We start from the raw sequence: 25,807 nt of genomic DNA on the forward strand, positions 1-25,807 counted from the left end.
ATCTATGGGAACTTACCCAGTGATCTTTCCCAGGGCAAAGCCTTTTGTCAGCTGGACAAGCAAAGGCTCTGTCCTGGGAAAGATCGCTGGGTAAGCCTTCAGCTTTGTCAGGCTCATAACACCGAAGGTGTCAACTTCTCAGGTGGACATAAAGGGCAGAGGTGCAGAGCTTTGATGTGCACACAAGAAGGGTATCCCCTTCATTGGCCTGGTGTTGCCAACAACAGCCTTTCTCACTAATGAGAATGACCAAAGCAAAAAGGGGGTGAAATGGTATCCTCGGTAGGATGGATTCCAAAGTACAATGAGTAACAGAGGCACAGATGAAATCACTGTTGTAGAGGAACAATTTATTGTAAAGCTGAACTACAGTTTCTCAGTGACATAATACCATGGAACTATTAAACAATTCTAGTGGGGTTTGACTGTCAATCGGACTGAATAATTAAAGAGCCCTTACTGACTGTGAAAAGTCTCCGTGCTCCTCTATTCTACCGCAACTGGCATTACATCCTTCAAGTGAGTTGAATAAACATCCTCGTGTGAGGATTACAGTTACTGGCCAGGAGCTGGAAGTGATTCATTTGTCTACGATATGAGGAGTTTACAGGAAGAGCTGAGTGCTTGGAGACAGGCAGAGGAAAAAAAAAAGTCAAAAATATATGGTGGAAAAATGCTTTTATAGATTTCCAATCCTTTATAAATCTGGTGGAAAGAATGGTGTTCCCAAACAAGACAACCTTAAAACCATGGGGCCAACCAAGAAGCCAAAGTTAAGACCAGCAGTCTTGAGCATCTTTGTGACGATCAGTTGATCTCACTGGGGAACTGTTAGTCAATACTGTCTTCTGGCCATTTCATTTGATGGAGGAAGCTCCACTTTCCTTGCCGGGGGCTTCCGTATCGTTCCAGCTCCAATTCTGGTACCGCAGACCTCCAACCAATAAAACCTTGCGTCGTCTTTGGTACGACGGGAGATGGTCCCACCTGCAGAAACACAAAACAGAAAGGTGGCATTTTTCAATAAAACATCAAGTCATACAGCACGGAAACAGGCCCTTCGGCCCAAATCAACCAGGCCGACCAAGAGTCCCATCTAAGCTAGTCCCATTCACCCGCGTTTGGCTGTTATCCCTTTAAACCTTTCCTATCCATGAATCTGTCCAGATGTCTTTTAAGTGCCATTATTGTACCTGCCTGCCACCCTCTGCATGAAGAAGTTGTCCCTCAATCCCTTTTAAATCTTTCCCCTCACCTTAAATCGAGGCCCTCTAGTTTTGGGTTCCCTATAAGATAAGATTTCTTTATTAGCCACATGTACATCGAAACACACAGTGAAATGCATCTTTTGCGTAGAGCGTTCTGAGGGGCAGCCCGCAAGTGTCGCCATGCTTCTGGCACCAGCATAGCACGCCCACAACTTCCTAACCCATACGTCTGGAATGTGGGAGGAAACCGGAGCACCCGGAGGAAACCCACGCAGTCACGGGGAGAACGTACAAACTCCTTACAGACAGTGGCCGGAATTGAACCCGGGTCGCTGGCGCTGTAATAGCGTTACGCTAACTGCTACACTACTGTGCCTGCTGGGAAAAAGACTGTGTGCATTCACCCTGTCTATGCCGCTCATGATTTTATACACCTCTATAAGGTCACCCCTCAGTCTTCTACGTTCCAAGGAATAAAGTCCTAGCCTGCCCAACCTCTCCCGATAACTCAGGCCCTCGAGTCCTGGCAACTTCCTTGTAAATTCGTAGATCTTCTTTGCACGTAAATGAATGAATATACCAAGACGTGCATATGTGAGATGGATAAATGTTGAGAGATGAAGTGAAAGATGAACAGCTGGAAATGCTCAACAGATCAGGCAGTACCTATGAAGAGAGAACAAAAGGAATGTTTCAGGTCAATGGCTTGGAAGCAGGGAGGTGGGGAAGGTGTGGTGTGGGGAACACCAAAAGGGAAAGTCGGTGTTCGGGAGGTGGGCAGGAGAGATCACGTGGCAAAAGCAATGATGGTGCAAAGTGAAAGGGCAAGGGACAGATGGTCAGGAAGCAGCACAGTGGGTCTGGAGGAGGTGTGAAGGGGAGATTTAGGTTCATTACCACAACATGGGGTTGTGCTCAGGATCTGAAGCTGTTGCACACATTGTTGAACCTGGAAGGCTGCAGAATGCCTATGTGATTGGATAGGGAAATAGAGGTGGATAGGCAAGAGACCGCTATAGACAAATAAATGTAGATATAATCCATAAACAGGTTGATATAGATACATAGGGAACATTCCAACACAGTTAATGGTTTACAGTAGGAAGATTGAGAAGGGAAAATGTTTTTTTCATTTGCTTCTGAATGCTTCTTAAGCCTTATGGAAAGGAATATAAATGAAAATCAGGTGCAAGAATCAGACTCAAACCTACTCTGCTGTTTGGTAAGGTCATAGCCAATTCTGTTGTAGTCCCAACCCTGCATTCCTGCTGTCCATGGTAACAGTTCACCCTTTGTGGGGCCTACCAAGAATCTTAAAATCTTAAGGACATATTTTATTCTGGGGAATGCACAAGACGGAAAAGTTTGATAGGTGGAGAGGTGCATGGGACCTGACACACGGTCAGGTGCAGGTGGCAAAGTGCTGAACGTATTGGAGGCAGAACAGCAAATTCAAATTCTTTGCAAGATAAACACACAACATTGATTGTTCAAGGATGAAGCAACCTTTAGTTCCCCCCTCCCCAACTCTGCCTCATGATTAGCTGTTCTTTCTTTCTGGTGGGAGGTAATTGGCATTTCTCTTGGCGGTTTAATTAGGACATTTGCGTGTTCACCACGTTTAATTGGTGCCTGTACACAGGTGAGAATGGGATTAAGAAAAGGGATTCTTATTTGTGTCAGGGAATATCTCACTGAAGGGAACACACGTGTGAACACTGTAACTTTTTTCTGTTGTTACCCAGGCCATCTGAAAATGATGCCTTGGTGCTGAGGATCTACGGAGTGAGGAGAGGGAGTATTGTTCGGCCTCTGTAACACCAGTGAAAGAGGTCTGCAAACTTGGGGAGAAAGGGCATAACCATGGAAGTTCACCCAGTGAACTTCGTCCTGATCGATGCCAGATTAGGGAGCACTCTGCAACTTTGCCGATTGCAAGGGTCTGTAAAAGCAAAGACTGATTACATTGTTTAGCTGATGTTACCAGGCACCCACTTCCCTCCAGTACTGGAGGTCTGAGCCTGATTAAGGTGGCTTGCAAGAATCTGTGCGCCACGGTAGTGTAGCAGTTAGCATAACACTATTACAGCGCCAGCAACCCGGGTTCAATTCTGGCCACCGTCTGTAAGGAGTTTATACGTTCTCCCCGTGTCTGCGTGGGTTTCCTCCGGGTGCTCCGGTTTCCTCCCACATTCCAAAGACGTACGGGTTAGGAAGTTGTGGGCATCCTATGTTGGCGCCGGAAGCGTGGCGACACTTGCGGGCTGCCCCCAGAACACTCTACGCAAAAGATGCATTTCACTGCGTGGTTCGACGTACATGTGACTAATAAAAACTTTACCTTATCTTAAAGTGTAGGCTCTGACCTCAGTGTAAATGAGGCAACATGTTGGATCCCTTGGAGCAGAGGAGCGTCTGTTCACAGGTGGGGTGGAGTGGTTCTTATCTGTGCCGCACTGTCTGTTGAATTTGCCCACACTGTTCTTGATGACATTCAACTCCAAATCCGTCACCCCAGTCTCTAAGCTGCATACCCCTAGAATTACTCACCTCCCTGCCTCTTCATTCAACATGCAGACTCCCATCCACACCCTCATTCCTGTGCACTGCACCTCTTAACTCTACGAGTATCAAACAACTACCAGTTGTGACCATTCTGTTCCATTTACGTCGCCACAGACCTGTCGTTTGCTCCCTTGTGTTGACAAGCCACTATTTGTCACTTGGTTTCTCCAGCTCTGCAGCCCAACACTCTGTTCTTTTCCTCATTCCCCAACACCCCCACTCTCTTAATTAAAATCTATAACTTAAGAATGCCAAGGATACTCAGCGTCTGTGGAGATCAGCACAGTTGGCCTCTTGGGTCAATGATCCTCAGATGCTGTCCGGCCTGTTGAGGTTCCCCAGCATTTTCTGTTTTTATTTCAGGTTTCCAGCATCTGCAGTTTTTTTACTATTGTATAAGTTACCATTCCAGCCCGTGACGCCTACTTGGAAAAGCCATTTGGGAAAAAGAATTGGCCATCGATGCTTTACACCATCCTTGGCCTAGCACTGCCAGCTTTATGCTGAGATCACTGTGCCTCTTTCACCGCTGCCCTGTATAAGTGAGATTCATGGTTCTCACATTGGAAAACAGCACAAGGGAAGTCAGCACCTCTTCACTGGCTGCAGTTGCCTTGCAGTCTTGTTACCTTGTTGTTTCATTTCATGTGCCACATCTAGAGGCCTTGTGTTACCCTGGGGAGTTTGGCTCAGTTCTATACAAGTGGCACTGCCCCTGTATGAGATGGGTTCATTGTACAACCGTAGGTAGGTCTGGGACTGTTTCTCCCTTCTAATTCTATTTCCAATACATTCAATTTAAAATCTTTGCCACCCGCACCCAATCTTGTGTCAGGTCCCACACACCTCTGCCTATCAAAATCCTCTTGTCAGTTCCCCAGAGTAAACAATCAATGTGTCTTTGCATTCGAACTTTGTAAATCAACTTCATGCGGAGAATTGGCAGATGGAGTTCAACCCGGATAAGTGTGAAGTGATACACTTCGGGTGATCGAATTTGAAGGCAGAATGCAAGGTTAATGGCAGGACTCTTAGCAGTGTGGAGGAACAGAGGGATCTGGGGGTCCACATCCATACATCTCTCAAGGTTGCCGCGCAGGTTGATAGGGTTGTTAAGAAGGCATATGGAGTGTTGGCCTTCATTAGTCGGGGTATTGAGTTCAAGAGCCGCGAGGTGATGTTGCAGCTCTGGTCAGACCACACTTGGAGTATTGTGTTCCGTTCTGGTCACCTCATTCCAGGAAGGATGTGGAAGCTTTAGAGAGGGTGCAGAGGAGATTTACCAGGATGTCGCCTGGGTTGGAGAGCATGTCTTATGAGGATAGGTTGAGCGAGCTGGGGCTTTTCTCTTTGGAGAGAAGGAGGATGAGAGGTGATTTGATAGAGGTGTACAAGATGATAAGAGGCATAGATCGAGTGGACAGTCAGAGACTTTTTCCCAGGGCGACAATGGCTAACAGGAGGGGACATAATTTTAAGGTGATTGGAGGAAGGTATAAGGGGGATGTCAGGGGTAAGTTTTCTCACACAGAGACTGGTGGGTGCGTGGAACGCACTGCCGGCAGAGGTTGTGGGGGCGGATACATTAGGGACATTTAAGAGACTCTTAGATAGACACATGAATGATAGAGAAATGGAGGGCTATGTGGGAGGGAAGGCAGAAGCTGGAATAAGGAGGTTGGAAGAGAGGGAGGAGCACGGGCTGGCTGGTGATAGGTGAGTACAGGTGCTCGGGAAGAGAGTCCGGGTGAGCACATGGTCGGAAGGAATGATCCTGAAGGGAGGGCGAGAGTGAGGAAGCCCTGGTCTGAGCTGGATAATGAGATTTGGGGAGAATATGGCATGTAACCACACCTGCAAGGGAGCATGGGAATACATGGAGGCCATTCAGCCCTTCGTCAGTTCTACTATTCAATGGCTGATTTGTAACTCAACTCCAGTCACATGTCACAGAGAGGTACAACACGGAAACAGGCCCTTCAGCCCACTGAGTCTGTGCCGACCATCAATCAGCTGCTTACACTGATCCTTCATTAAGAGCTTTAAGGACATGGATGTACAGAGGGAGGAGACAGGAACACAGGATGTGCCAGTTAAACAGGGACCTTCATCAATGCAAATTCAACAGAATGAAAGGCAAACCAACCTGGATGTACTTGCTGATTGGAGATGCAGGTCGAACTTTCAGGTGTTCGGGAGTAAGCATTCTGCATTTCTTTCTCAGTTTCTCCTGCTCAGCCTCAATCTAAAGGAAATTAAACAGCAGCGATTGGAATTGGCTTCTCGCTGGTATTAAACACCTCTCAGCCCGGACTTCGCTGAGCCTCTGGACTCTGCTCCGTCCCTCAGTCACCCGCACCTTTTCCACATTTGAGCGTAGGGAGCAGGTGGACAGGTTGTCCACGCGCAGGTTTAACTTTCCATCAGAGGTTCGAGGTGATTGAAAGCAGGGACGCTGTGCTGAGCTTCCTGCTCCTCGTCCAGGAGAAGTTGAAAAAAACATCGGTTGAAACTCGGCAGCTGTCTGAGCTCAGGGTGGACCAGATGGACCCACAGAAGTGGGAGAATAAGATATCTTTATTAGTCACCTGTACATCGAAACACACAGTGCAAAGCATCTTTTGCGTAGAGTGCTCTGGGGGCAGCCCGCAAGTGTCGCCACGCTTCTGGCGCCAACATAGCACGCCCACAACTTCCTAACCCATGTGTCTTTGGAATGTGGGAGGAAACCGGAGCACCCGGAGGAAACCCACGCAGACACGGGGAGAACGTACAAACTCCTTACAGACACTGGCCAGAATTGAACCCAGGTTGCTGGCGCTGTAATAGCGTTAAGCTAACCGCTACACTACCGTGCCTGAATATGGTATGTAACCACACCTGCAAGGGAGCATGGGAATACATGGGGGCCATTTGGCCCTTTATCAGTTCTACTATCAGTACTCCAGTCACATGTCACAGAGTCATAGAGAGGTACAAGACGGAAACAGGCCCTTCAGCCCACTGAGTCTGTGCCAACCGTCAATCACCTGCTTACACTGATCATTCAGAGCTTTAAGGGCACTGATGTACACAGGGAGGAAACAGGAGCACCCAGAAGAAACCCATGCGGTCGCGGGGAGAATGTGCAAGCTCTGCCCAAGATCAGGATTGAACCGGAGTCTCTGGTGCTGTGAGGCAGCGGTTCCACTTGCCGGACCACTGTGTCTTGGGTATCTCTTAAACCCTTGCTTGGGAAACACTCATCAATGACGATTATGGAACGTTTGATAATCTTAGTCACAAGGCAGACACGGTAGTGCAGCGGTTAGTGTAACGCTTTACAGCGCCAGTGACCCAGGTTCAATTCCGGCCACTGTCCGTAAGGAGTTTGTACGTTCTCCCCGTGTCTGCGTGGGTTTCCTCCGGGTGCTCCGGTTTCCTCCCTCATTCCAAAGACATATGAGTTAGGAAGTTGTGGGCGTGCTATGTTGGCACCGGAAGCGTGGCGACACTTGCGGGCTGACCCCAGAACACTCTACGCAAAAGATGCATTTCACTGTGTGTTTCGATGTACGTGTGACTAATAAAGATATCTTATAAAACTTACTGAGGTAAAGAGTTTTAGATTTCCACATGAGTAAAGAAATGGTTCTAAACATCATTTCATGCAGCGGGTTCGTAGGGTTCCTCAGCCCAGAATTCCCTGGACAAGACATTTCAGCCAGTTCTTGGGGGTTCTTAGTGGCAGACAATGTTTACCTGGGACCTGTGGATCTGGTGGTATGGGCCCAAACCTTGCCCCTCCTGCAGCTCCTTCCTGACGCCAGAGAGTTTTGTTGGGCCTTGTCATCTCCAGACTTTTCCTGATCCAAACCCTGAGCTTTCTAAAGCCCTGCCCCGACCTGGGATGTCTCTCTCCACCCTGGGCCGGGTGTTGAATGGGACCATACTAGGACTGTGCACAGAATGGGCAAGTAGAAATGGCTCAGAAGCTGAATAAGTCGAGCAACTTCAGCAGTTCAAGGCAGCAAACTGTTTCCACGGTGAGGTGGCCCAATTGTGTGGCTTGAGTCTATCCCCCACTGTGTCTCACTCCCCTTTCTGGTGGGGTTACCTGATTGCGCTGGGTCACCAGAAATCCCCATCTGTTGGCCCATTTCTTGGCTGCTTCCGTCTCCAATCTGATTGAGTTTGTCCTGAAACAAATTGCATGACATTTAAAGTAGGGAAAGCAGGAAATTCTTTCAATCTGTTTCACAACTTGGTGGGAAGTTTACCCTCCCTGCTACTGCAGTTTATGGAGCCCTCTCTCGCACTTCCTCTGTTTCTCTGTCTTCTGCTCTCACCACCCCTCCCTCCAAACAGAACAGAAATAAGTTCCCCCAGTCCTCACCTTTCGTCCGATGAGCCTCCGCGTCCAGCACATCATCCTTGGTCACTTCTGCCAGCTGCCACATCCCACCGCCAGCCACATCTTCCCCTCCTCAGTCCTTTCTGTCTTCCGCGGGGATCAATCTCTCTGTGACTCCTTGGTGCACTCGTCCCTCCCCACCCATCCCTCCCTGACTCCTGCAACCGAAGGAGGTGCAACCGTTGTTCCAAAACCTCCTGCCTCACCACCATCCAGGGACCGAGACAGCCCTGCCAGGCTTCATGTGCACCTCATTCACCGCACTCCGTGCTCCTGATGCGGCCTCCTCTGACATCGGTGAGACCAAGCAGCGCAGACTGGGCGACCGATGCACGGAGCTGTCCACAATGGCCATCCCTGACCACCAACACTGTCCGCAATGGCCGTCCCCAACCACCAACGCTGTCCGCAATGGCCATCCCGTCATCAACGCTGTCCGCAATGGCCGTCCCCGACCACCAACGCTGTCCGCAATGGCCATCCCGTCATCAACGCTGTCCGCAATGGCCGTCCCCGACCACCAACGCTGTCCGCAATGGCCGTCCCCGACCACCAACGCTGTCCGCAATGGCCGTCCCCGACCACCAACACTGTCCGCAATGGCCGTCCCGTCATCAACGCTGTCCGCAATGGCCGTCCCCGACCACCAACGCTGTCCGCAATGGTCGTCCCCAGACCACCAACGCTGTCCGCAATGGCCGTCCCCAACCACCAACACTGTCCGCAATGGCCATCCCCAGACCACCAATGCTGTCCGCAATGGCCATCCCGTCATCAACGCTGTCCGCAATGGCTGTCGCTGACCACCAGCGCTGTCCGCAATGGCCGTCCCTGACCACCAGCGCTGTCCGCAATGGCCGTCCCGTCACCAACACTGTCCGCAATGGCCGTCCCCGACCACCAACGCTGTCCACAATGGCCATCCCCGACCGCCAGCGCTGTCCGCAATGGCCATCCCGTCACCAATGCTGTCCGCAATGGCCGTCCCCAACCACCAACGCTGTCCGCAATGGCCATCCCGTCATCAACGCTGTCCGCAATGGCCGTCCCCGACCACCAACGCTGTCCACAATGGCCGTCCCCGACCACTAACACTGTCCGCAATGGCCGTCCCCGACCACCAACGCTGTCCGCAATGGCCGTCCCCGACCACCAATGCTGTCCGCAATGGCCATCCCGTCATCAACGCTGTCCGCAATGGCTGTCGCCGACCACCAGCGCTGTCTGCAATGGCCGTCCCTGACCACCAGCGCTGTCCGCAATGGCCGTCCCGTCACCAACACTGTCCGCAATGGCCGTCCCCGACCACCAACGCTTTCCACAATGGTCCTCCGCAGCCACCAACGCTGTCCACAATGGCCATCGCCGACCACCAACACTGTCCGCAATGGCCGTCCCCGACCACCAACGCTGTCCACAATGGCCATCCCCGACCGCCAGCGCTGTCCGCAATGGCCATCCCGTCACCAATGCTGTCCGCAATGGCCGTCCCCAACCACCAACGCTGTCCGCAATGGCCGTCCCCAGCCACCAACGCTGTCCGCAATGGCCGCCCACAGCTCCCAGTCGCACGCCGTTTCAATTCCCCTTCCCAGGACCGCACTGACCTGTCTGTCCTCGGCCTTCTCCATGGCCAGGGTGAGGACCAACGCAAACTAGAGGAACAGCACCTCACGTTCCACCTGGGTAGTCCACAACACAATGGTACGAACATTGAATTTTCCAATTTCACGCAACCCTCACCTCTCGCGCTCACCCCTCTCTTCCGCCTGATCCACACTGGACCTCCCATTTTAGTTCCCTTTGTCATCTGCCACACACCTCTCCCCTAGTCGTCCCCATTCTCACCTTATCAGAATCCAGCAGGTGTGTTGCACCTTATCACCCTCCAATCTGCCTCCACCTCCCCCCTCCTCTTGACCCACCCGGCTCCGTCTGCCTCTTTTCTCCTTGTCTGCTTGCACGTATCACCCACCAATCTCCGTCAGCCAACTCCACCCCTCCGCCTGCCCGACACCCCTCACCCCTCCGCGGTCCACCAATCACCTACCGGCCCGTCACACCTACCACCCCCTCCCCCTTTCTACTGGTCCTCTTCCCGCTCCACTCAGTCCTGGTGCAGGGTCGGGACCCGGAATGACCACCACAGATGCTGCTCGACCTGCTGAGTTCCTCCAGCAGATTCACTGTTGCCCTGATACTGGTTCTGAACATTCCCAGTCTGCAAGGACACATCGTCCCTCCTGACCCATTGTTGCTGCTCCAAGTGACAGCTATCGTCGGGCAGTGTTACAATCCCAGGGACACAGACCAGGTACAGGGTGTTCAGAGTAAACTGACCACGGACAGCACTGACCACTAACAGCAGTGACCACGGAGAGCACTGACCACGGACAGCACAGACCAGTGACCACACTGACCACGGAACACAATGACCATTGACCGCACTGACCACAGACAACACTGACCATGGACTGCACTGACCATTGGCAGCACTGACCACAGACTGCACTGACCATAGACTGCACTGACCACACACACCACCGACCACTGACTGCACTGACCACTGACTGCACTGACCACTGACTGCACTGACCATGGACAGCACTGACCACGGACAGCACTGACCACGGACACCACCGACCACTGACTGCACTGACCACTGACTGCACTGACCACTGAGCACTGCCCATGGACCGCACTGACCACTGACCGCAATGAACACGGAGAGCACTGACCACTGGCAGCACTGACCACTGGCAGCACTGACCACACACACCACCGACCACTGACTGCACTGACCACTGACTGCACTGACCACTGACCGCAATGAACACGGAGAGCACTGACCACTGACCGCACTGACCACTGACAGCACTGACCACTGACAGCACTGACCATGGACATTACTGACCACAGACTGCACTGACCACAGACACCACCGACCACCGACTGCACTGACCACTGAGCACTGCCCATGGACCGCACTGACCACTGACCGCAATGAACACGGAGAGCACTGACCACTGACCGCACTGACAACTAAAAGCATTGACCACGGACAGCACTGACCAGTGACAGCACAGACCAGTGACTGCACTGACCATGGACATCACTGACCATTGACCACACTGACCACAGACAGTAGTGACCACTGACCACACTGACCAGTGACAGCACAGACCAGTCACTGCACTGACCACGGACGGCACTGACCAGTGACCACACTGACCATTCACCGCACTGACCACAGACAGCAGAGACCACAGGCCGCACTGACCACGGGCAGCACTGACCACTAACTGCACTGACCACGGACAGCACTGACCACGGACAGCACTGACCACGGACAGCACTGACCACGGACAGCACTGAACACGGACAGCACTGAACACGGACCGCACTGAACACGGACCGCACTGACCATGCACAGCACTGACCATGCACAGCACTGACCACGTAACAGTGCTGACCACGTAACAGTGCTGACCACTGGAAGCACTGACCACTGGCAGCACTGACCACTGGCAGCACTGACCACGGGAGGTGCTGACCATGGACCGCACTGACCACCAACAGCACTGACCACTGATAGCACTGACCACTGACTGCGCTGACCACAGACGGCACTGACCACAGACGGCACTGACCACAGACGGCACTGACCAATGACCAGTCACAGCATTGACCACTGACAGCACTGACCACTGACCAGTGAGAGCACTGACCACTGACTGCACTGACCATGGACAGCGCTGACCACTGGCAGCACTGACCACGGACTGCACTGAAAGCTGTCAGCACCGACCACTTGCAGCACTGACATCGGGCAGCACTGACCATGGACTGCACTGACCACGGACCGCACTGACCAGTGAACACAGTGACCACGGACTGCACTGAACATGGACAGCACTGACCACTAACGGTGCTGACCACTGACTGCGCTGACCACCGACCTCGCTGACCACTGACTGCACTGACCACGGACAACATGAACACTGACAGCACTGAACACTGACAGCACCGACCACTTACCGCACTGACAGCACTGACCACTAGCCACACTGTCCACTGGCTGCACTGACCAGTGAACTCAGTGACCATGGACAGCACTGGCCACTGTCGGCACTGACCACTGACCGCACAGACCACTGGCAGCTCTGACCGCTGGCTACACTGACCAGTGAACACAGTGACCACGGACAGCACTGACCACAGACAGCACTGACCACTGACCGCATTGACCACTGGCAGCACTGACCACTGGCAGCATTAATCACTGACCACAGTGACCACGGACAGCTCTAACCACTGACTGCATTGACCACTGACTGCAGACAGCGCTGACCACTGACAGCACTGAACACGAACCGCACTAACCATGGACAGCACTGACCACGGACAGCACTGACCACTGACTGCATTGACCAGTGACTGCACTGACCAGTGAACACAGTGACCACGGACAGCACTGACCACGGACAGCACTGACCACTGACTGCACTGACCACACTGACCATGGACAGCACTGACCACTGTTCGCACTGACCATGGACAGCACTGACCACTGACTGCACTGACCACGGACCACACTGACCACAGATCGCACTGACCACTGGATGCACTGATCATGGATGGCGCTGACCAGTGACAGCACTGACCACTGGCAGCACTGACCACTGGCCACACTGATCACGGCTGCACTGACCACTTGCCACACTGACCAGTGAACACAGTGACCATGGACAGCACTGACCACTGACTGCACTGACCACTGACCGCAGACAGCGCTGACCACTGACAGCACTGACCACAGACAGCACTGACCACAGACCGCACTGACAGCACTGACCACAGACAGCACTGACCATGGACCGCACTACTGACCTCACTGACCACTGACCGCACTGACCACAGACAGCATTAACCGCGGACAGTACTGAACACTGACAGCACTGACCACTGACCACACTGACCACGGACAGCGCTGACCACTGATGGTGCTGTCCACTGATGGCACTGACCAGTGACCACACTGATCACTGACAGAACTGACCACTGACCGCACTGACCACTGACTGCACTGACCACTGACAGAATCAGCCACGGACAGCACTGACCACAGACCACACCGACCACGGACAGCACCGACCACTGACCGCACTGAATACTGTCCGCACCAACCACGGACAACACTGACCACTGGCAGCGCTGACCACTGCCCGCTCTGATGACTGGCAGCACTGACCACAGACCACACCGACCACAGACCACACTGAACACTGACAGCACCAACCACGGACCACACCAACCGCAGACAGCTCCGACTGCTGACAGCACCGACCACTGGCAGCACCGGCCACGGGCCACACTGAACACCGACAGCACCGACCACAAACAGCACCAACCACTGACCACACCGACTGCGGACAGCACCGACCATTGGCAGCACCGCCCACTGCCCGCACCGAACACTGCCCGCACCGAACACAGACAGCAATGACCACTGGCAGCACTGACCACGGACCGCACTGACGAATGGCAGCACTGACCAGAGACTGCACCGACCAGTTACAGCACTGACCTCTGGCAGCACCGACAACTGACCACATTGGCCACTGGCAGCACTGACCACTGGCAGCATTGACCACTGACCACAGTGACTACGGACAGCTCTAACCACTGACTGCACTGACCACTGACTGCAGATAGCACTGACCTCTGACAGCACTGAACATGAACCGCACTGACCATGGACAGCACTGACCAGTGACTGCATTGACCAGTGATTGCACTGACCACTGGCTGCACTGACCACTCGCTGCACTGCCCGGTGAAGACAGTGACCACGGACAGCACTGACCACTGACTGCCCTGACCACTGACTGCAGACAGTACTGACCACTGGCAGCACTGACCATGGACAGCACTGACCGCACTGACCACGGACAGCACTGACCACTGGTGGCACTGATCACGGATGGCGCTGACCACTGACAGCACTGACCACTGACCACGGCAGCACTGACCACTGGCCACACTGACTAGTGAACACAGTGACCATGGACAGCACTGACCACTGACTGCAGACAGCGCTGACCAGTGACAGCACTGACCACTTACCGCACTGACCACGGACAGCACTGACCACTGCCTGCAGACAGCGTGGACCAGTGACAACGCTGACCACTGACCACACCGAACACTGTCCGCACCGACCACAGACAGCACTGACCACTGACTGCACAGACCACTGACCGCACCGACCACTGACCGCACCGACCACGGACAGCACCGACCACGGACAGCACCGACCACGGACAGCACCGACCACTGATAGCACTGACCACTGTCCACACCGACCACGGACAGCACTGCCCACGGACCTCACTGACGACTGGCAGCACTGACCACGGACTGCACCGACCAGTTACAGCACTGACCACGGACAGCAGTGACCACTGACCACATTGACCACTGGCAGCGCTGACCACTGGCAGCATTGATCACTGACCAGTGACCACGGACAGCTCTAACCACTGACTGCACTGACCACTGACCGCAGACAGCGCTGACCACTGACAGCACTGACCAGTGACTGCAATGACCAGTAACTGCACTGACCACTGACAGCACTCACCACTGGCTGCACTGACCAGTGAACACAGTGACCACGGACAGCACTGACCACTGACTGCCCTGACCACTGACTGCAGACAGCACTGACCACTGGCAGCACTGACCACTGACTGCACTGACCACTGACTGCACTGACCACTGACCGCACTGACCATGGATGGCGCTGACCACTGATGGCGCTGACCACTAACCACACTGACCACTGCTGCACTGACCACTGCTGCACTGACCAGTGAACACAGTGACCATGGACAGCACTGACCACTGACTGCACTGACCACTGACTGCAGACAGCGCTGACCACTGACCACACTGACCACTGACCGCACTGACCACGGATGGCGCTAACCAGTGACAGCACTGACCACTGACCACACTGACCAGTGAACACAGTGACCATGGACAGCACTGACCACTGACTGCACTGACCACTGACTGCAGACAGCACTGACCAGTGACAGCACTGACCAGTGACCACGGACAGCACTGACCACTGACCGCACTGACAGCACTGACCACTGACCGCACTGACAGCACTGACCACTGACCGCACTGACTGCGGACAGTACTGAACACTGACAGCACTGACTACTGACCACACTGACCATGGACAGCACTGACCACGGACGGCGCTGACCACTGACTGCGCTGTCCACTGTCAGCACTGACCAGTGACCACACTGATCACTGACCACACTGATCACTGACAGCATCGACCACTGACAGCATCAGCCACGGACAGCACCGACCACTGACCGCACTGAATACTGTCCGCACCGACCACGGACAGCACTGACTACTGACCACACTGACCATGGACAGCACTGACCACGGACGGCGCTGACCACTGACTGCGCTGTCCACTGTCAGCACTGACCAGTGACCACACTGATCACTGACCACACTGATCACTGACAGCACTGACCACTGACAGCATCAGCCACGGACAGCACCGACCACTGACCGCACTGAATACTGTCCGCACCGACCACGGACAGCACTGACCACTGGCAGCGCTGACCACTGCCCGCTCTGATGACTGGCAGCACTGACCACAGACCACACCGACCACAGACCACACCGAACACTGACAGCACCGACCACTGACCACACCGACCGCGGACAGCACCGACCATTGGCAGCACCAAAGATGGACAGCACTGACCACGGACCGCACTGACCACTGGCAGCACCGACCACTGCCCGCACCGAACACTGTCTGCACCGACCACAGACAGCACTGACCACGGACCGCACTGACGAATGGCAGCACTGACCACAGACTGCCCCGACCAGTTACAGCACGGACCCCTGGCAGCACTGACAACTGACCACATTGGCCACTGGCAGCACTGACCACTGGCAGCATTGATCACTGACCACAGTGACCACGGACAGCTCTAACCACTGACTGCACTGACCACTGACTGCAGACAGCGCTGACCTCTGACAGCACTGAACACGAACCGCACTGACCACGGACAGCACTGACCACGGACAGCACTGACCAGTGACTGCACTGACCACTGGCTGCACTGCCCGGTGAACACAGTGACCACTGGCAGCACTGACCACTGGCAGCACTGACCATGGACAGCACTGACCATGGACAGCACTGACAGCACTGACCACTGACTGCACTGACCACTGACTGCACTGACCACGGATGGCGCTGACCACTGACAGCACTGACCACTGGCAGCGCTGACCGTGACAGCGCTGACCAGTGACAGCGCTGACCAGTGACCACACTGACCAGTGACCACACTGACCACTAACTGCACTGACCACTGACTGCAGACAGCACGGACCAGTGACAGCGCTGACCACTGACCGCACTCACCACGGACAGCACTGACCATGGACCGCACTGACCAGTGACCGCACTGTCCACAGACAGCATTAACCGCAGACAGTACTGAACACTGACAGCACTGACCACTGACAGCACTGACCACTGACCACACTGACCACTGACCGCACTGACCACTGGCTTCACTGACCACTGGCAGCAGTGACCACTGACTGCACTGACCACGGACAGCGCTGACCACTGACCTCACTGACCAGCGGGAGCGGTCACCACCCGGGCTGTCTCTGATGTCCCCGCGGCAACAGCCCCAGACCCGGGGTCCGCTGCGTCCGGCTCTGGGGCGGGGGGGGGGGGGGGGGGGGAGGGAGGGCAGCTCGCCGGCCCCACACACCCTCCGTCCCCCGACTCCCGCGCCCTTCCGGTCACCTCCGTCCCCCCCCCCCCCCCCCCCCCGTCACCCTCCGCTCACCCCCTCCGGCCACCCCTCCGGCCCCCTCTCCGGTCACCCTCCGGCCACCCCTCCGGCCTCTCCGCCCCCCCCCTCCGGCTACCGGTCACCCTCCGGCCTCAGGCCCCCCCGGCCCCCCTCTGGCCCCCCTTCGGACACCCTCCGGACGCCCCTCCGGACACCCTCCGCCCCCCGCTCCGGCCACCCTTCCGGCCTCTCCGGCCCCCCCCCCCTCCGGCCACCGGTCACCCTCCGGCCTCTCCGGCCTCAGGCCCCCCCGGCCCCCCTCTGGCCCCCCTTCGGACACCCTCCGGACCCCCCTCCGGACACCCTCCGCCCCCCGCTCCGGCCACCCCTCCGGCCTCTCCGGCCCCCCTCCAGCCACTCCGGTCACCCTCCGGCCTCTCCGGCCCCCCTCTGGCCCCTCTCCGGACACCCTCCGGCCCCCACCCCTCCGGACACCCTCCGGCCCCCGCCACCTTTACCACTGCTTGTCGGCCGCCACGAAGTTGCAGACTTTGATGTCGGGGCCCGCTCTGCCGGCCATCCCGCCCGCTGGGTCGGCTCCGCCGCCGGGATGGCGGTGCCGGCCGCCCGGTGCCCTCACACCCAACAATCGGCCTTTGTTCCCCGGTCTCCGCGCAACGCGACGCCGCCCCGCCCCGCCCCTGGCCGCGCCCGGAGGGAGGGACCGAACACAGAGCGAACACAGCCCCAAATACAGAGCAAATCACCCAAACACTGCCCACAAAACACTGTCCAACCTCAGACCGGATACAGCTCCAAACACAGCCCATACACTGCCCCAAACACAGCCCATGCACTGCCCCAAACACAGCCCATGCACTGCCCCAAACACAGCCCTTGCACTGCCCCAAACACAGCCCATGCACTGCCCCAAACACAGCCCTTACACTGCCCCAAACACAGCCCATGCACTGCCCCAAACACAGCCCTTGCACTGCTACAAACACAGCCCTTGCACCGCCACAAACACAGCCCTTACACTGCCCCAAACACAGCCCATGCACTGCCCCAAACACAGCCCTTGCACTGCTACAAACACAGCCCTTGCACCGCCACAAACACAGCCCATACATTGCCAAAAACAAAGCCCCAAATGTGCCCCAAACACACCCCAGACACCACATAAACACTCCCCTGTACACCACACAAGTACTGCCCCAAACACCTCTAGAGACACCCCACCACACACACACACTTTTAAATACCTAACACAGACAACCACACTCCCATAACCACGCTCTCAGAACCACACACACAACCACACCCATCCTCACACACAAACATGCCCCATAACACCCCTCCCACCCACACACACGTACACCCACATAACCATACACATACGTACATACAAATCTACCACAACACACAGTCACCCTGATACACACATACAGACACTTCAGTCGTCCTGCACACTATTCCACCACACCCACTCGCATACAGCACCACTCCTCCCCAACACACACACTGTTTCCTACACACGCGCACACACACACACACACACACGCACACACACACACACACACACACACACACAAACACACACACAAAACCTCCTTTCTCTGCCTGGGAGAGGGGCCTCAGGGCACAGAGCAAATAGCCTTTACTGAAAGAGATATAGTGGTCCAGGACTCTGGGCAATTCCTTCCTCTCGTACCGAACGGGACTGCCTGCAAACAACTGCCACACAGATGGGAAATCTGAGCTCCAAACAGAACATGTGGCAATCAAGTAACATCTGGAAAAAGAAATAAAGTTAATGACCCAGTATTCCCTGCCAGCATTCTCACCACTGACGTATGATGCCAGTGTGAGCTCACCTTTTCCTGATCTGCCGGGTACCAGTTATAGGGTAAAGTCACCCCCACCCTCAGATGGGGAGAGCAGGGGTACAGGGGTTGCCTGTTTAAGCCCTACCCATCAAACAGCTGATAAATTCTTCAACAACTAGCTGATACACATCTACCCAACATTGTCATACACTGAAACATTATCAAACAGAAACTAATATCAATTAAATATTACAAACTAAAGAAAATCAAAGGCATGAGCGTATAACAGTTTTAAACAAATCTTCTCGCTGAACTTAATTTTTAAGTTGTAAGTTACCTAATACTTACCCATCTCCCTTGCAGCCGTTCCTCTCCATTCAATGAATAGACTTACTGTGAGTGTGTTACATTTGATCTGACACAGATGGATTCCCTCGTGTGAAGGTTTGTGTCTAAACGTGGAACTCCATGAGGATGCAGAGGTGGAGTGCATTCAGAAAAGGCAGACCCAGAATTCAAGACCAGAGTGTTCACACAGGGATCCCAAACCTGCACTCAAGTGGGCAGCAGCCATTCCCCCGCCAGATCTGGCCCATTTTCATGGGTCAGTGACATTTCATCATAAGCTAAGATTTCTTTATTAGTCACACGTACATCGAAACACACAGTGAAATGCATCTTTTTGCGTAGAGTGTTCTGGGGGCAGCCCGCAAGTGTCACCACGCTTCCGGCGCCAACATAGCACGCCCACAACTTCCTAACCCGTCCGTCTTTGGAATGTGGGAGGAAACCGGAGCACCCGGTGGAAACCCATGCAGACACGGGGAGAACGTACAAACTCCTAATAGACAGCGGCCGGAATTGAACCCGGGTCGCTGGCGCTGTAATAGCGTTACGCTAACTGCCACACTACCGTGCCTGCTCTGACACTACCGTGCCTGCTCTGACACTACCGTGCCTGCCAAGGGGGGGTGAAGAGGCAACAGATCTTAGTCAATGACAGGGGCAAGGGAAAGGGTGTGGGATGGGAAGGACAATCTGAAGGAGGAGGGTGGTGGTTAGGAGACGTTAACTGACGAAGGATGAAAATGTAAAGCAAATGGGACGGCTGAGGAAACAAAAAGTGGACTTTAAAAAGTAGAGGTGGAAGCAGTAGAGGCAATGTCCAAGAGGCATTGAGACAGGCAGATGAACAGGCAGGGAATGGAGAGGGATATGGACCTTGTGCAGGCAGGGGGGATTAGTTCAATTTGGTGTCATGGTTGGCACAGACATTGTGGGCTGAAGGGCCTGTTCTTGTGCTGTACTGTTGGATGTTATACAACCCAGATAGTGGCTGTCTTAAAAAATGAAGCTGTCGTGAGAAATCCACGTGGCTGCCACGTGACAGTAACGACACTGACTCCCGCCGGCCGGAGGACAGCGTTGCTCCTCTGATCGGAAGTGATGCTACTGTCAATCAAGGTGCGGCTCCACCCACCCCTCAGGTGTGAGAGTACCTTTTGCCTCTGAACTTGCCTGACCAGTGCCCTTTGTCTCTGAACCTGTCTGACCATTGGCCGTGGCAGGAACCTTTGTCTTTGACTCCCACACCATTGGCTCGTTTAAATCACAACAGTGAGGCTCCACCCAGCCTCCTAGCGCCATAGAAAGGGCTGCGTTCCCTAGCCCTTCCTCTTTGACGACCCCAGGAGTAGTGAGGCAACGCTGCAGAGATCATTGGTTAGATGGCATCACCACATGGTCAGGGAGCATTTCACTCAGACTCAGGGAGTGTTAAGGGCCAATGCTAGTGTGGGATGGGCATCAAAGTGTTATATCTTGAAGTTGTATATTGTTATTGTGTGCTTGTTTGTATCTGTGTGTGTGTGTGTGTGTGTGTGTGTGTGTGTGTGTGTGTGTGTGTGTGTGTGTGTGTGTGTGTGTGTGTGTGTGTGTGTGAGAGAGAGAGAGAGAGTGTGTCTGTTCCCATCCATTCTGTCCCGCATTTGCCTTTGTGATTAAACTAGTTTTGGTCTACAAAGCTCGTGTCCAGAGTCCCTGATCCTTAAGACAGCAAAGAACGATTTCACACAACAGAAGCCAAGCGAGAAATTCGTGAACTCTCATGTTCAGTCGAGGAGGCTGGAACTATTTTTGTATTTGTTTCTTTGTTTGGAAGCTGGGTGTTGCTGGCAAGACCAACGTTTGCTGCCCTTCCCTGACCGCCCTCGAGAACGAGATGGCGAGTTTCCATCTTCCGCCACTGCGATCCTTCCAGTGAGGTTGCTCCCACGGTGCCGTTCAGGAGCTTGCTCCGGAACGGAGACCCAGGGACAATGAAGAACCAGTGATACTTCCGAGTCAGGCTGGTGTGTAACTGGAAGGAGAACCTGCAGTTGGTGGTGCCCCCATGCACCTACTGTTGTTCGTGCTGGCAGGGGTGGTGGGTTTGGGGGGGGGGCCGTTGTCCTGTTGCCTGGATGAACACCTGCAGTGCACTTTGTAGACAGTACACACTACAGCTGATGGTGGAAGGGATGAATGTTTCAGATGAGGGATGGGTGCCAGCAAAGAGGGCTGCTTTGTCCTGGATAGTGTTGAATTGGTTGAGTGTTATTGGACCTGTATCCGTCCAAGCAAAAGCAGAATATTCCGCCACTTCTAGGTGGTGGGATGATTTTGGGATTTCAGAAGGTGAGTCACTTCAATCAAGATCCAATCATCTTGATATGGTTCTAGGGTCCCATAGGTCAGACCAGCAGGTTAGCTTTTCCAAAGATCCCAAGACCACCAGCTGGGTTTCCACAGGAATCTTTTGCTTATGGTCAGGAAGGGTTAACTTTATCACTGGATAAAAATTCCAGAGCCCTGTGGGGTATTGGTGTGTCTCTGGCCTACTAGTCCCATGACATAATATGGTAATTTACCCACACCTTGACCAATGGCTGAAAAACACGATGATGCTGGAGGAACTCAGCAGGTCAGGCAGCATCTGTGGAGAGAAGCAGGCGGTCAATGTTTCGGGTCAGGACTCTTAGGACTGTTTTTCTCCACAGGCGCTGCCTGGCCTGCTGAGTTCCTCCAGCATCATCGTGTTTTTCATCTAGATTCCAGCATCTGCAGTCCTATCTTGACCTATGGCTGTCAGGGACCATGGAAGTGAATGCAAATGGTGATAGGATTCCCTGATGCTTTACCCTCTGTACTCACTTCCAGGAGGAGGGAACAATCATCAAAGTTAACCCTTTCAGGAATCAAACAACAGTGAAATTCTGCTATGTGCTTCCCAAAGGGACATGGTTACTGGGTCAGTTGAACTTTTCAAGACTGGGTTCGATAGCTTTCAGTTGAGTGACGACGTGGAGTAAAGGTGGATACAGATTGCTCAGAGAACATAGAACAGTACCACACAGGAACAGGCCCTCCGGCCCACAATGTCTGTGCCAAACATTCTGCCAAATCAAACTAAATCTCTTCTGCCTACACATGATCTATATCCCTCCATTCTCTGCATATTCAGGTAAAAGCCTCTTAAACACCACTATCGTATCTGCTTCCACCACTATCCCTGACAGCCCGTTCCAGGCACCTGTGTAAAAAAACTCCCCCCCCCCCTCCTTAAATGCATGTCCTGTAGTACTTGACATTTATTCCCCAGAAAAATGATTCAAACTGTCTACCCAATCTATGCCCTAGGAAAAAGATTCTGACTGTCTATCTAATTTTATAAACTTCTATCAGGTCTCTCCCCAGTCTCCGACACTCCAGAGAAAACGACCCAAGTCTGTCCAACCTCTCCTTATAGCTCATACCCTCTAATCTAGGCAGCATCCTGGTAAACCTCTGCACCATATCCAAAGCCTCCACATCCTTCCTGTAATGGGGTGACAACAATTGCACACCATATGAATCGCGGATTTTTTAATTTCAAAAATTTACTTTGTTAATAAAAATATATCAGAATTGGAATCAGAATCAGGTTTATTATCACTGACATATGTCATGAAATTTGTTTTGTGGCAGCAGTACAGTGCAAAGACATAAAACTACTATAAATTACTAAATAAATAAAGGGTGCAAAAAAAAATTTCTTTATTAGTCACATATACATCGAAACACAGTGAAATGCACCTTTTGCGTAGAGTGTTCTGGGGGCAGCCCGCAAGTGTCGCCACGCTTCTGGCGCCAACATAGCACGCCCACAACTTCCTAACCCGTACGTCTTTGGAATGTGGGAGGAAACCGGAGCACTCGGAGGAAACCCACGCAGACACGTGGACACGTGGGCGCAGACACGCAGAAATAACAAGGTAGTGTTCATGGACCGTTCAGACATTGGATGGCAGATGTAAAATCAGTACATCCTTATATCAAACCAGTATATACTCTTACAAAGCAGCAATGCCCTCATGCTTCCTTTTCAAACAATACACCCAGGTTATGTTTAAGGGGCTGTTACACAATACCTAGCCCCACTGTGCCCAGTGACGGCAAGACCTTGGTCCAATGAGCTTGGGTTGAAAGGTCCCTGTTGCCATGATGCTGACAACATGTCACCAGGTACGCCATTGCCAGCGCAATGGATCAGGTTAAGTTCAAAATGGAAGGGAGATAGCATCCATCTTGTCTGTATTATAAACCTTTCTTCACACTGTTTTCAACAAAGAAAAGTCTTTTTTTCACAAGTTTGCAGTAAAATGAACTTGGAGACAGATGAGGTTATTGAACGAGGGATCTATGCAACAAAGTGACATCCCTCACTGAATATTCATCAGTGCATTACATTAACAAAGTGAGATCACACTGGCTGACACTGACACAAGTGAAATATTCTCCTTCCATCACAACCCATCAATTATTTGAGCATTTGTAAATTATTCACCAGCGATGTGAGTCAGAATATTGTAACGTTAAATATTTTAAGCTTTTCACGCCAAACAGCTGCTAAACTGAAACCACAATGCATTTCTGTTTGGCTTAAGGTAGTTGCCTTTCCCGGGGAATAATGATTAGCTGACATACTTCCATAGAGCGTAATATTTAGATATGTTAGCAGATGGTAAATGAACAATTCAAGGAGGATATTGAGCTCTCGCACACTCAAACAGTCCTTAGAAATTGACTAATTATTGGTAGGAAACCTCCTCCTATGGACAGGGAACTTCCTCCTGGGACAAGGTATCTCCTGGGACAGGGTATTTCCTGGGACAGGGTATCTCCTCCTATGGATAGAGTATCTCCTACTGGGACAGGACACCTCCAACTGTGGACAGGGTATCTCCTCCTGGGACAGGGTATCTCCTCCTATGGATAGAGTATCTCCTCCTGGGACAGGATACCTCCACCTGTGGACAGGGTATCTCCTCCTGGGACAGGGTATCTCCCTCTGGGACAGGGAACCTCCTCCAGGGATAAGGAGCCTCCTCCTGGGGCAGCGCATCTCCTCCTCAGAAAATGTGCCTCCTCTGGGACAGGGCATCTCCTGGGACAGGGTATATCCACCTGGGACAGGGCATCTCCTCCTGGAACAGGGTATCTCCTCCTGGGACAGGGCACCTCCCCCTAGGACAGGGTATCTCCTCCTGGGACAGGGGACCTCCTCCTGTGGGCAACGTACCACCCTGCAATCTCTTCCCACCCTGCAGTGAGTAGCCAGCAGTGACCCGCTGTCGACTCTGAGGCAAATGGTTTGAGGACAATTTGCCTTCTGTGGGGTTCTGAAGAGGTTGATTCAGTGCCTGAGGCCACAGGAGAGTTTGCGCTCTGCTCCCTCATATGCTCCAGTGAATACGTTGACGATGACCTCGACGTAAGCCTCTGAGTGTACGCAAAAGTACGTGTCGTCTGCAAGCTACAGCTTGACGCCTGAAGCTGGGGGCCCTGGTTCTGCAATGGAGGTGACCTGGGATGAACAGTTTCCCATTTGTACAGTAGATGGTGTCTGCGCGCTACACTGACTGTGATAAAGACAAGGGGGGATAGAACATAGGACATAAAACAATACAGCACAGGAAGAGGCCCTTCGGCCCACAATGTCTGTACTGAACATGATAAGCATGAAGAGATTAAACTAAATCTCTTCTGCCATGATACATGATCCACATCCCCCTCCCCATTCCCTGCATATTCATGTATCTATCTAAAAGCCTCTTAAACCCCACCATTGTATCTGCTTCCACCGCCACCCCAACAGTGTATTCCAGGCACCCACCACTCTCTGTAAAAAAGCTTGCCCCGCACATCTCCTTTAAACTTTCCCCCTCTCACCTTAAGTGCATGCCCTCTAGTATTTGACATTTCTGCCCTGGGAAAAAGACTCTATCTAATTTTATAAACTTCTATCAGGTCTCCTCTCAGCCCCCGATGCTCCGGAGAAAACAACCCAAGTTTGTCCAACCTCTCCTTATAGCTCATACCCTCTAATCCAGGCAGCATCCTGGTGAACCTCTTCTGCACCCTCTCCAAAGCCTCCACATCCTTCCTGTAATGGAAGGATGCAGAGCCTGCCGAAACTTGCTGTCAGTGAGCTGCTGGTCCCAGGTACACCTGCACAGATCTTTACACAGTGGAAACAATCTGTTGTGTTGTGTGACACTGCGCAGAATTGGAGGATTCCCGGCAGATCCAGCAGCTCAAAGGGATTAGCTGGGCAAGGAGTCACAAATGGGCAGGGTTGCGTCGAGATGGGAGATTGTCTTCTCTGAAGGAGATTAGTTAAGAAGATGGGGTTTTCCGGGAACAGAACCCTTCCTTCACATGGGGTGAATGTGACGGGGAGGTGCATGCTAATGTGGGGAGCTGCATCAGGTATCAGAGGCTTCAGGCTCTGCTGGCACTGAGGGCAAGGTGGGAGGGGGGCACTTGGAGGATGATTGGAAATTGGGGAGTGGCCCTGAACGAAGATAAGATAAGATATCTTCATTAGTCACATATAAATCGAAACACACAGTGAAATGCATC

At 53.2% G+C, this 25,807-nt stretch overlaps 1 protein-coding gene across 1 annotated transcript; it reads right to left on the reverse strand.

Moving 5' to 3' along the window:
- Nucleotides 1–333: 333 nt before the first annotated feature.
- Nucleotides 334–17,744, reverse strand: LOC127578818 (uncharacterized protein C20orf85 homolog). The gene is made up of 4 exons (XM_052031291.1): nt 17,555–17,744; nt 7,870–7,951; nt 5,920–6,018; nt 334–987 (listed from the first exon to the last, which is right to left on the reverse strand). The coding sequence occupies exons 1-4, from the start codon at nt 17,614–17,616 to the stop codon at nt 832–834; spliced, it is 399 nt and encodes a 132-aa protein (XP_051887251.1). The 5' UTR covers nt 17,617–17,744; the 3' UTR covers nt 334–831.
- Nucleotides 17,745–25,807: the final 8,063 nt, after the last annotated feature.

Source organism: Pristis pectinata, chromosome 16 (assembly GCF_009764475.1).
Source record: "Pristis pectinata isolate sPriPec2 chromosome 16, sPriPec2.1.pri, whole genome shotgun sequence".
In the NCBI taxonomy this organism is placed as follows: domain Eukaryota; kingdom Metazoa; phylum Chordata; class Chondrichthyes; order Rhinopristiformes; family Pristidae; genus Pristis; species Pristis pectinata.

Coding starts and splice junctions, on each gene's coding strand:
- LOC127578818 (XM_052031291.1), bottom strand. CDS start 17,616: ATGGCCGGCAGAGCGGGCCCCGACATCAAAGTCTGCAACTTCGTGGCG. Junction 6,019..7,869: donor TGGTGACCCAGCGCAATCAG/GTAACCCCACCA, acceptor AATTTCCTTTAG/ATTGAGGCTGAGCAGGAGAA. Junction 988..5,919: donor CAATCAGCAAGTACATCCAG/GTTGGTTTGCCT, acceptor GTGTTTCTGCAG/GTGGGACCATCTCCCGTCGT.